At 34.4% G+C, this 13307-nt stretch overlaps 1 protein-coding gene across 1 annotated transcript in view; it reads right to left on the bottom strand.

The window, feature by feature from the left end:
• The window catches only part of LOC148835788 (NALCN channel auxiliary factor 1-like), a 151692-nt gene extending 138588 nt beyond the window's left edge, over positions 1 to 13104 (bottom strand). The window contains exon 1 of the mRNA XM_088914711.1: positions 12376 to 13104. Coding sequence (XP_088770837.1) covers positions 12376 to 13104 — 729 coding nt within the window. The remainder of the gene's footprint in view (positions 1 to 12375) is intronic.
• Positions 13105 to 13307: the final 203 nt, after the last annotated feature.

Genomic DNA, 13307 nt, shown 5'->3' with positions numbered 1-13307 from the left:
ACTAGGTCCTTAATTCTCTAGAAGCAAAGTCAGTGAAGCAAGAGACATGCTGTCAGGGCAGCAGTGATGAGCTACCACGTCAGGCACTCTCGTAGGAGTAGAAGGGCAGGGCTGGGTGATATGGCAGGATCCAATTGAATGACTTTTATTATGTTCTCACCAGAGGGACAGTGACAAAAACACTCCCCAAGAGCTAATGAATGCATTTCACTTGAAAGAGAACATTTCTTCAGCTGAGCACACCTCAGGGCACTACACTTCCAAATCTGTGCAGACTTTACACTGAATAAAATCAGGCGTGACTTTCAATTTTTTATAAAGCAACCACTTGAAACAATTTAAACCTAAAATAGGAAGTCACAGTTTGTTTGCCTAGCAGCTGAGTTATTAAAATTTTCAAGTGTTTCTGTTATTCCCAACAGCTGGATAACAGGGTTCTATATGCTGTCTGTTTTCTCTCTGGATTCTATTTCCACTTCACATAGACAAACAGGATTTATATTTTTAAAAATATTTTATTCTTATAAGCGATGATAATGGGAGTGATTTAATCTGATTGTTAAGATTAAATAAACACAACCTCCTTTTTGCACAATGCATAGTTTTTACAGCTGAATTGCGAAGCTAATGTAACATATTACTAATATTGCAAGCAAACTACTGTATTTCACAATTTCTGCTTATCACTTAATTGAAAAAAAACATATACTCATACCTGAGAAAGGTAGATACAGTACTTTTCACCAAGAAATATGAATTGCGGACAAAAATATACAATATTTTTGTATCAATAATAAAAATAATAGTAAAAGTCTCTTTCTGTTTAGGCAGCACCTGCATTAAATAATTGAAATCAATTGCTAACTCAAGCAGCTAAACTTTTAAAAAGATGTCTCTATAGAAAAGCAGCTTGTCTGACATAATGAAAATATATTGCATAAACCATTACATAATGAGCGAATAAATATTTTATTTGACATGCTTATGCTGACTGCCTTGTATACACTGACACTTTCTAATCTTTCCCTTTCGAAATGCTGCCTATAGAGAAGTATTCTAATTAAATAATAATTCCTTCTTCTTAGTATACAGTACAGTATGTTAATAACCCAAGGCTAAGCACTAATACATGACTAGTCACACTAGTTGCACCAAAAACCTACGACTAAAACCAAAAGCTCTAACATAATGTACTTGAAAATGAAGTCGACAAAAGTATGCACGTCACATAAGAAGCTTTCTCTAAAAGTGAATTGTAAGCATGTAATTTAGTGTCATTTGAAGGAAAAGCAAAGTCTACGAAGCAATGAGAAACCATGTGAGTGTGGGTGAGGAGATATGTATTTCATTTTTTTTGCTGCTACTTTAATAACAACAGTAATCTTTTTATCAGAATATAATGGATGGTCAACAATTGCACAGCAGGATGTATTTACAATTCTAAAAGGCTTATTTGCACAACAGACAAATGAGAGGGTACCAACAGATTTTGTCTCATTATACATGTCAGTGGAACTAGGCTGCTGCACAAACATAGGAGAGAAAGCTATCTATCCGTGGCTCATTGATATGATATTTTTTATTCATTATTTCAAGATCACAAGATTTTATTTCAGTATTTTAGGAGAATGTTATCTAGTTTAATATTCAACAACACAGAATTCACAGACATGAAAAGACTGTCATTTAAAAGTGTGTTTGAGGAGTACATCTCGGTACCAGTTTTCCACAACTTAATCAATTAATATGATCCTTTTTTATTGGGTCTAATACATAGTAGTATGTTATGTATCATAAAATACATACTGTAATTTGATATAAAGTAATAATATTATGATGTAGTTCAAGTAGGTAGCTACGTCATGCGTAGGCTGCAAAGGAACAAGTAAAGGTTTTTTTCCATGCTGAAAAGAGAAGAAAAGAAACACAATGTTTTGGCTGTGGAGTCTTCTCTTTTCAGCATGAAATACTTTACTTGTTCCTTTGAATAATATTATTATGTATAATATTGTAATGCACTAAGAAGATTTACTGAAATGCCAATATATAAGTATAGTATGGTACATATTTTTTTTTGTTTACAACATACAGAATTGGGTGGTGTAGTGGTTAGCATTTAGCATTTAGCATTACTACCTTGCAGTGCTGGGGCCCTGGGTTCAAATCCCGGGCTACTACTGTGTATGTGTGGAATTTGCATGTTCTCCCAAACAGGGAGTTCCACATTAACTATCAAAAATGAGTAAGCTGTTAGAGCTCTGCACTTTAACAAAGCAAAATCCTAAAGGAAAAAGCCTAGCTATTACCATTATTATATACAGTAGCATTGCAGAAAAGATTAAATGAACTGTGAAGGGTGTGGTGATTATCCTCTACCATCATTTGGTAGTGGAAGACCTTCATGTTTTGCATAAATTCTGTGATTGTGAAATATCTGTACATGTTTTAAGTAATCTGGAGTTATACATTGTTTCTAAACCCAGAGGTGTTTTTTTTCTGAATAAGAAAGAAGCAAAACATCTGTATTGTGACAACAGCACACTTATTATTACAATTGGTGGTACCAATAACACATCAATAACACAATGTCACATTGGACTTCATTAAATCATATCTAGCAAGAATGTTAGTTTTCCTAAATTCATATTTGTCTACACTCTAGCTTATTTACCTTCTATATTGTAATTGTTTCTTAATCTTTACATTACTATACCCTTTATGACAGCACCATACTAAAATTGAACTAGATTTAATTTACAATATGTCCTAAAAAATGATTTTCCTGTTTGTCACTGTCTATATCTCTGCGATTACAGGCTCACAGGTTAATCACTGTTAGTGTTATCTCCTCTGGTGGCTGATTCTAGGTTGTATTCCATTTATACTTCATACCTATGCTTAATAAATAACTAGTATTTAGCTTCCAACCTTTTAAAAAGATACAGTAAATATGTTTTTCCCATGCAATGCTGCTAGTTTGAACAACTGACACACAAGAAAAGTCAATGCCTCTGATAACTGGAGATAGCCATCAAGACAATCCAACCCTTGATTCTTTTGAAATAAATACATTACTCTTTATAATATGTGTCTTGTTGACTCTGTTTGTATTAGAAAGTTATGTTTCACTTCTTTAGAAACCAAGAAGATGATTTAATTGGGAAATCGACACATACTCCCAGAGATACAGTAGAATCAAACAGTCCTTGTTGTGAAAATGCACAAGGAAAGTTTGAGTCTCAGTGAAATTTAAATTTTAGCCCACAATAGAAAAGAGACATACATTTTATGGTTGTTAAAGAACAGGTAAAGGTGTATTCCATGCTGAAAGGAAAAGAAAAGATACATTTAGGCCTTTTTCAGGAATATAATAGTGTTACATTTGCAGTCTTGAAAGAATCACAAACAAATAATAGTTTTATCTGTTACTCTTGAAGGCAGAATAATGTTAGGATTTCATCACAGTAAATCTTTTATATCATAGCAAAGTAGTGCCCACAGAACAGCTACTCTCTATGCCTAAAGGCTGCAGAAAAATAAATCAGCTTCTGTGTCTTAGATGACTAGGATATCTATTTCTCTAAAAATGAGATAAACCAGACGGTCTTCTTTCAACAAAAGCCATGATAAATATGATAACTAAGCATTTTTAAGCTTTCCATGACATATTACAGACATGAAAGAAGCCTAACCTACAGTATATCCAAAAGGAAACAGTAATATTAAAGTTCTAATCAGGAAGAGGAGAAAATGCTAGGACTGATTCTTCAGATTTACCTCTCTGACACATACCAGCTCCTGTGAAGTAGACACATTGAGACCAAACAGTGATCATGTGAAGTAGACACATTGAGACCAAACAGTGATCATATTTGCTGTTCTCTTGTCCTACAGGACTCTATTTTTTGTTCAGGTAAGAAAAGTTGGCCATACATAAAAATAGGAATAGGCAAGCTAGAAATGTGGGAGTACAGAGTGAATTAGTGTTGCAATATCAAGATAACACAGTTCAAAAAACTTTGCATTAAATCGGGCTTTATGTGCCTATACTGTGTAATGGTGGGCTACTTCTGATTATGATGTGCAAAATATCTTGCTTTATTTTACTCAATTTTCATTGTTAGTATTTATTTTTATTAAAAGTAAGCTTGTAGAGATTTTGAAATAGAAAGTTAAGAAGGGAAATGAGGAAAGGAATAAACAGTAACATACAGTGACTCGTGAGTATGATTTGTTGCACTATCCTTGCTGCACGGCTCACAAACACTTTAGCAGAAAAAAATCCCAAACTTTGCAATACTTCTCAGAAGGCTACACCAACAATGTCCTTGAATCTAAAATGGTTCACTATGTGTACAAGAAGAAAAATTAAAACATTTTCACTATCAAATCTTCTGATGTACTTTCAGTTCATATTTGTGGACAACATTATAACATAACTCAAACAAGTTTTATCATCTTCAATGTTCAATCTTTTGAAACCTTTTTGGTTTTTTTTTGTATTTTTACCATACATTATTTTGAACAGTATTTCTTAATTTTCTGCATTATTGTACTACCTAATTGTATTTTATTCAACCAGCAATATGCCTAGATTTAATGCTTTGAAGCAAACTTCCTGTTTTGCTGACTCTCCAGTTGGTTATACAGTAAGAATCATTTTCAACCCCAGTTTTAAAGTTTTTTCTATTGCTCCTAACTTGTAGGAAACACCTAATGCAAATGCAATTTGACTATTTTGAAATAGCAATAATGTGTAACTGACTTGGATTATCTTCACATCTCCCACCTCCCCAACAGCTACCTTGTTTTATTAATGATGAGGTAACTTACATTTTGAGTCAGCATCTCTCTCCATCACCCAGCAGCATGAAAACTCTAAATGCTGACAGGTGTGATAGCTATAGCAGCATAGCTAAACAGAATGACTTATTTTTACTTCTGAAGTTAAAGATGGCCACTGAATAATTAGCTGTAACTTTACTTGCAGTATGTACTGTATACTCATAAATCCACTCTAGATGTAGGCCAAGCTGTTGAAAGCCTGTCTGTATCTGGTGTAAATGAACTGATGAGACATGATGATGAGGAAGACGATCCATTTTTAGTAGCTGCAGAAATAAATAATAAAATGAATAATAAAAGGATTTAGGCAATACTTTTCTAAATAGTAAGGTTTCATTGCTGAAAAAGAACTCTGGTTACAACCCCTTCTCATTCCATGAATATTTAAACTACCTGTCTGCGAGTTAAAAATATATCATTTTTCCACACACAGCCAACCAATATCTTGCCCTTACAAAGTCCTCCTGCCAACAACAAACTATCCTTTCTTTAGAAGCAATCCAATTCAGTGGTATAATGCCTGGTTAGAAAGGATTTTAAATAAAATATCTGAATTATAATGTTCATCTTTTAAAATGGAGAACTATTAAACTGACATTCAACAAATCAGACATAAAGTGGTGTGCTTATGGAAAGGTCAAACTAACATAAGAACGCATTTGCAATTTAAATTGTGTTAAATGTCTGCCAACTCAAGCCATACACATTTTGATTTAATTACCAAAAGCAATTAATTGATGTTTCATACTGAAACACTACTGGAAAAACTTCAGTGCAGAACACATTCTCAAATTTGCAGTACTGCTGCACATTATAAAATATGCATTTTTTCTTTAAAAGTAATGTTTAAGTCACCTATGTATCAACATTGCTGACATCTATTCAAAATGTTACCAACACACCAACAAAATCTTGGCAAGCAACAGGCACAAGGCAGAATACAGCCTCAAGGGTACACCAGACCATCATGGGGCACACATAGACACAAAGCACAGACATGCACACACCCACACCAGGGCTAATTTTGCCAGAAGCTAATTAATCAACAACTATGTATTTGAACTGTGGGTGGAAACCAGAGCATTCGGAGGAAATCCACGTGAACATGGAGAGAACATACAAAATCCAGAAGTAAACTCAGGGCCCCAGCGCTGCAAGGCAGCAATACTAACCATTACACCACCATGCCTAAATTTGTTGGAACATTATTTTTATTCTGAAATTGCTTAGGCCATCATAAGTAAAATATTGTAGAAACTCTTTTTTCCATAATGTTCCCATCTTAAACAAGTGAGAAGCCTGTTTGGAAGACATTACAATTCACTGCAAACAAAAAAATGAATCATATATCATAACAGCACAACACACTATACTGTATGAATTCTTATTAGACTTACCTTAAGCTCAAATGGAAGTCCGTAGTTTTTGTCTGATTCAGTAACTTTCATATTATACAATAATATTTTCCAGAAGTCAAAGAAATCTCAGCATTTTAAAAAAGGCTTTTGTAGAAAATCATACTCTGAAACTTTACAGGTCTGGAAAAGGCTGTGTTCACATATTCTGTGAGTCTTTTGAGGGAAAGACTACTGTTTATATTTATTACTGGGACTTTGACAGCATCACATGACAAAAAATTAGGTTCAACACATTGCTACATGTGGAAAATGTTATGTTACCTATAAGACATTTTCAGTTTAGTGTCTCCTGTATGACAGCACTTTACAGTCAATAATTGAAAATGTGATATTGTGACGCTCAGGAGACACAGTGATGCAGTGGTTAGCATTGCTGCCTTCGCAGTAATGGGGCCCTGGGTTCAATTCGGTACCTGGGGTGCTATTTGTGTGTGCTTTGCTCCAGGTGCTCCGGTTTCTTCCCATAGTCCAAAGACAAACTGTACTAGTAGGTTCATTGGCTTCTTGGAAAATTGGCCATGGTGTGAGTTTGTGACTGTTTGTGTCTGTGTGTGCCCTGCAATGGAGTGGCATCCCATCCAGGGTGTGTTCCACCTTGCACCCATTGCTTGCTGGGATAGGCTCTAGCTGCTCCAAGACCCTGTATTGGATAAAGTGATTAGAGAATGGTTGGATGGATATTATGAAGATGAAGACTGGAATAACAACAACAACAACAACATAAGTCCCAAAACATGGTGAAATGAATAAGAGAGGATTATTGACAGTGGAAGCATGAAATGGTCAAGCTTGTCTTTCTTCACAAAAAACTCCAAACTACTTCTTTCAACTACCAGCACAGAACAAGAACTCACATTTAATCACGGTGCTTCTCCCACTTGCTCAGGCCTAGCCAATTTCCCAATCAAGCGTAGCTACAGTATTTAAACCTAAAACAAGAAGGATTCTTTAATGATGACAACCCAAATACGTACAACATTCACAGATATTCTTGATCATGATTTCACAGATGAGAAAACAAAACATAATAATAACAAAATTACAAGACACTTTAATAATATATCCAATTGATGGGACTTTGTGTTAATGTAAAATGTATGTGAGTTTTGATTGTGTTTTCAGCTAATTGTGTCCTCCCTCTATCCACTTGCCTTGTTTATGGCAATGAACTAGGATTATACATCCAAGTATGTTTTATTTCTACCAGATTGACACATAATGTTCTGTAATTGTCTTTGTGACTTTATTGTCACAAATATAAATTTATATTCTACAGTCTAAATGAATGTTGGGTTTAAACAAATCCCATGCTTTGCTCTTAAACCTAACATTATCTACTGATGTTTTGATTTATAATATTTACTGTATGACAAACTTTCTACAGTAAATGTTGAAGCAAACAATTGAATGCAGGCCGATCTGATTTTAAAAACCTCTTAATCATTTTATAACAATTTTAGCTTTTTTTGGTTGGGAAATAAATGATGTCTCATGATTTAATTCATTTTTGTACTACATATTTTATTTCAACCTGACCTTAAAAATAAAAAGCATATCTGTACAATTTCAAATTATAGTGATGCCTTTGGACAAATTATACATATTAGAAGAACACAATATCATGTAATATTTTTATGTTTTTATGTATCAGGGATCTTACAACTCCAAGAAATATATAAACGTATGCTTTGGCAGGTTTTAAAGCTCCATGTGAATATCTAGTGAAGGAAGTGATTTAATACACAGATTACCTTATTTACTGAATGTTGGTACAGTATTTAACAGTTCATGGTGAATGTGGTTAAACCCCTGTTTTATAAAATTATTTTATGTAAGTGTCCCACTAACAAAATGAGATTGTTCTGGCTTTTAATATAAGACTCTAACATATTGTTTGCCACAGTATGAATAAAAAACAATAAAATCTATAGTATTTACAATTTTTCATAAATAAAACAGGAATGTCATGTTACATTTCTAAATGTCCTGTCCTTTTTCCATACTAAGAACTCCCTCTCTCTCCTCCCATTTGCCTGGCATGCCAATATCTTGAAAGCAGACTCTGCCAAGTAGTACTACTGACCTCCTGCTCTAGTGTATAGTGCTGAGAAGAAGATGAAGATATATCCCTGGGAAGGTGCTATTGACAGCTGTAAATTGTGCAATATAAAACACTGTATCATGGCTTCCTGATACAAATTTTTACAGATTTGATACAAAATTTTTAAAAAATAAAAAGAAGTCTTAAAAGTCTGTGTGATTTTGTATTTTTTTTTATATATAAACACTTGTTTAATACAGTACATTATTCTTTATAAATGCACTTCTGCATTGTTTTCCCTTGTGTCCTCTTGTCTGGACTTTGTTAATTCCTTAGAGGATCTTGAATAGTTGTATAAGGTCCCCTTATAGTTCTCCATTCAGGACTCAAAAGGCTCAGTTCTTTCAGCCTTTCATTGTAAAACATTTCCTTAAACCCTGATATGCATCTGGTTGCTTTTCTCTAGACTAATTCTTGAGCAGCAACATCTTTTCTGTAAAGATGTGACAAAAATGTACACAGTGTTCTAAATGAGTAGTAGTGTGTACAATTTGAACATAACTTCCCTTAACTTGAAGTGTACACTTTTTATGAGATACTGTAAACTCTAGCATTTTGTTTGCCCTACCCTAATCTTTATTTATTGTTTCCTGTCAGTAAGATATAAACAAGGTCTTAATATAATCAAGTAACCTCTTCTTGCTGAGTGTTTCCTATTTTGTATGTATAATTTATGTTCACCACCTGCACGCAAAACCCTGCATATGTGTACATTAAGCATTATTTTCCAGGTGATTGCCCATTTCTCAACATGATAGGAGCCCATTGCACAAAACCGCATGAAACCTAACTACTTTAATAAGGAAGTAAAGCAACAGGATTCAAAGTTAATGCATGGATCTTGCCATTACTGTGATCCCAACAACATTGAAATATTGTAGTATTAGCTCAATAGGAAATTGAAATAATATAATATACAGCACAGAATTGCACTAGAGCATTATTATATTGAAAAACAACTATTATTGTGACACAGTGTCCAGACTATTTGTGGTTGTAATTGCTACCAAGTAATTTTCATGAGAAAAGTAAACCTTAAACTGATGGAAAAACACCCACTGGCCTTTTCTTGAAGGTCAATACGTTTTTAATCAATATGTTATTCTGAATCGTTCCAATAGGATAGGCAATTTGATCCCAGGTTAAATAAGGACTTTGGTCTGTTTTTCATAGGTGTAACAGAAAGTCTCTATTACAGTATTTAAAAAAAGAACAATCTATTATTGACTTTTGCCTAAAACTTTTTTTTTAATTCACAATTAGGTCAGAATCAAAGTTTCTTTGCACTTGTCATAATAGTTAGCATGTGCATGTGTTAAACATTAATTAAGGAATGAAATGTTATCACCAGTCAATCTTTCAGTCTCACCTTGTATTTTATCTGGTGATTTATACTGCATAACACTTCTAAACATTTCAATAAACCTTACCTTTATCAAATTAATTCACTGGAAATTATACTCTACCGTTGGTGGGGCATCGATCTATGAGTAAGGATGGCATGGTAGCCTGTTGGTTTGCATTGCTGCATCACAACATTTGGGTTCTGAGTTCAATTCTAACCTCCTGTGTGGAGTCTTTATGTTATCTGCTTTTCACCAGGTGCTCTGGTTTCCTCCCTTACTCCAATTATAAGTCTATTTTAATTAGCGTCTCTAAACGGTGCCCCACAATGGATTAGCATCCTGTTCCAGATGTATCCTGCATGAAACCAATTTTCCACTAAGTAAAGCTCACTGTGACCCTGCATTTGACTACTAAGCAGTTAATGAAAATGGATGAGTTCTTCTTTGTCTCACAACGAAAATTGTTCTAGGCTGGTTTGAATAGGAAAATGAGTTACTTGGGCCATGACTTCAGAGTCCTCAAACATTGTGTCTTTGTGTACATGTGACAAAGTTCTAAATAGTTCTTGCACTTTCACCTGTAAACATTTATAAATTAATCCTGAAGCTCTCAATTCAGTCAACCATATATTCAGTAGCCTGTTTTGTTATGTTTATAAATGTCTGTGGATATGTCATCCTTTAGATATTAATAATTAACTGTTTTGAACCAATGAAAGTGTTGATCTACAGTCAAGCGAATGTATTTCAGCACCAAGGACAGCAACTTATGTCTTCTACAGTATATTGTCCTGGATGCAATGTTTGCACAAAAGCCTATGCTGTCAGTAAAAACAGTGATATTCGTTCTCCTAGAAGTTTAAAAAGTGTCAGCGTTAGTGAAGGTGGGAGGAGTATAATTTGAAGGAATAATACAAAGGTTAGCAAATCTGTTTCTGACCAGAATTGGTCAGTTCTGAAAAATGCCTTTTTTTAAAAAAGTTTTAAAAAATAATGCTATACATTGTAAGATATATATTATCTCATTGATAATAAATTAACGACAAGCAACAAGTTAGAGAGCAAAACATTTTAGAGTACTTCCCCATGTCTTTCTCATATATGACATTGCTGTCTCAAAAACTTGCAGAAGCACATTAGAAAATTCTTGAATGACGTTAAGTTATTGGATTGCTGCATATAAAGACAGAATTCAAGACTAATGTACCAGTTACACATTGACGTACAACATACTTTTTACTACATATTACGTCGAGATGCTGTACAATGACCTAATTTCACAAATCCTAAATGTAACAGTTAGTGGACGTTTTATTTATATAACAAATAAGAATATATGATTTAACCCCAAATTATACTGCATTCAGTACAAATGCGCATGTGTATATACTACTATATATACAATTTTAATAATGGCCTATTGCTTACAGAAAACAAAAAAAAATATTAAAATAAAACCTACACGAAGATACTTAAGGACATTTAGTGATTCTAATATTGAAGTAGAAAGATAAATTCAAGGGAATCTTAGATTATTGTTACTGTTTCAAAACGGACATATTTTTGTTAAACGTCATCGACGTCTCTGTTTTTTACGTTTACCTGACTGACTTGTAATACCAGGCCTGTAAAAAAGAACATCCGTTTCAGCACCATTTGACAATTATACCTAATATGCAGTAGTTTAAAGTAAAAATCATGATTCAGAATGCACGAGGTACGTAAAAATGATTAGGTTTTCTTTGGATTGACAGCTAACAGGACGAAAAAGAAAAAAAAACACAGCGAGCGATACACTAAACATTGTTATTTACCTTATTGAAATTCTATCGTCATTCCCCCAAAGGCTACTGCAGTACCTATCTGATTCTAACCATCACAAACCACCTGGAGGAGTTATTGTTATACAGCACGGGCTAATAAGAAAGCCATGAACCGCACGCGCTGCTGCTGAATACATTAACTCGCAGAAGCTTCGCTGTTGAATCGTGTCTAGTCAATAGTGCGATGCACTGTAATCGGCACTACTTTAGTATTTCTTTAACCCACCAACATCTGCACAGGTAAATCGTAACATTGACATACTGGTCCCTTGTACTTGTACTATATCTGTTGAATATATCGGTGTTCTGTTATTATTTAGAAGTAACAGTATCTGTTGTATTTATGCTCTTCAGGAATACTACACTAAAAGTTATGAAACATGTTGTGTTAATGTGGTAAAACAGCTGAGGGTTCACATTAATACGTACAGTATATTAATATGCAGATTTGTTATATCACTGTTGATTTATTTCGCAGTATTTCGTAAAACGGAAGGAAGGATTTACAGTAGATATAAAAACATAAATGCTAATAAAAAAACTACAAGTTACAATCATTATCCCACAAAAACCCATACATCTCAAAGTTTCATACAATTTAAACCGAGATAATCAGAACTGATTCCCAAAACGTTTTAAGAAATGCGAGAAAACCCACCGAATTTCAATATTGAAACACCTGGGAAAAAAAAACAAGGTGTTCTGTATTTCAAATACTTTTGTTTACTGCAACACATTTATCTGCAACTAAGACATGAGTTGCCATGACGACTGAAAAACCTAATTCACGGTTTTTATTATATACAGCTACAAAAAATAATAATAAACGTGCTTAATCCTACCTTGCAATCTTCCATACACGTTTTCACTGAGTATCCATCCGATTCAAAGTATTTGTGAATCATAACCTCAAACTCTTCATATTTCTCCTGAGCATGCTGGTCATAACGTTGGTATGCTTGAATGCATTGACTGCATCCAGCTAGATTGCCATCCACAACCACGTCTAGGCTACAATTCAAATTGTCTGGACTCGATAAACCATTAAACAAATCCAAAAGAGAATACGAATTACAAAAAGAAAGATATAAATCGCTTAAATTCAAAACTGCCGATTCCGACCCCTCGTCCTCGGCGATGCTCCTGCAGACAGGTTCTGCATCTTCAAAAGTAAAGCAGTTTTTTGATAAACTATGCGGATGACAAGTTTCTAGTCGCCACAAAGGTTTGGTAGAATTCCCTATAAAAATAGCATTTTTGTCTTTTCTGAGGCTGTTGTAAGGTGAATGGAGGTTGGATGAAAGTATATGATTTGTAGATGGAAAGTAATCACCCATGTCTGTTAATGCTAACTTGTCCAGCCGCTTCTCTCTGGTCCGTGTCAATTTCGCCTCGGCGCAGAACCATAAGTGATCAGAGAGTAGGACGGTAAAAAACAAGAGAGATGCTAAGGACAGTCGCCATTTCTGGGCCCTTTCGGAATCAGTAAAAGGTTTTTCGTTCTCCCGGGGTGCAAACCAGATATTTAAGCCGTCATCTTGCTGCCGACACATCCAAGCACCCCTGGTCATATTTTGGGAAAGCGCAGCACTGGCTGACTCCACCGTAAAGGTTCCTTTACCACAATATTCATTGACTTGAGGATTTTCCTGTGTTATTTTCCTCTCATATGTTGGATTTGAAGTGGTCCTGTCTTACCTTAGCGATGATCTGCTATGCCTATCCAATTAGTGCACGCAAATGAATTAAGCCAGGCATTGTCATATAACAGTTA

Source organism: Atractosteus spatula, chromosome 4 (genome assembly GCF_055471065.1).
Source record: "Atractosteus spatula isolate fAtrSpa1 chromosome 4, fAtrSpa1.hap1, whole genome shotgun sequence".
In the NCBI taxonomy this organism is placed as follows: Eukaryota; Metazoa; Chordata; class Actinopteri; order Semionotiformes; family Lepisosteidae; genus Atractosteus; species Atractosteus spatula.
Note: the sequence above shows the minus strand (reverse complement) of the source record. Positions and strands in the feature narration are given on the sequence as shown.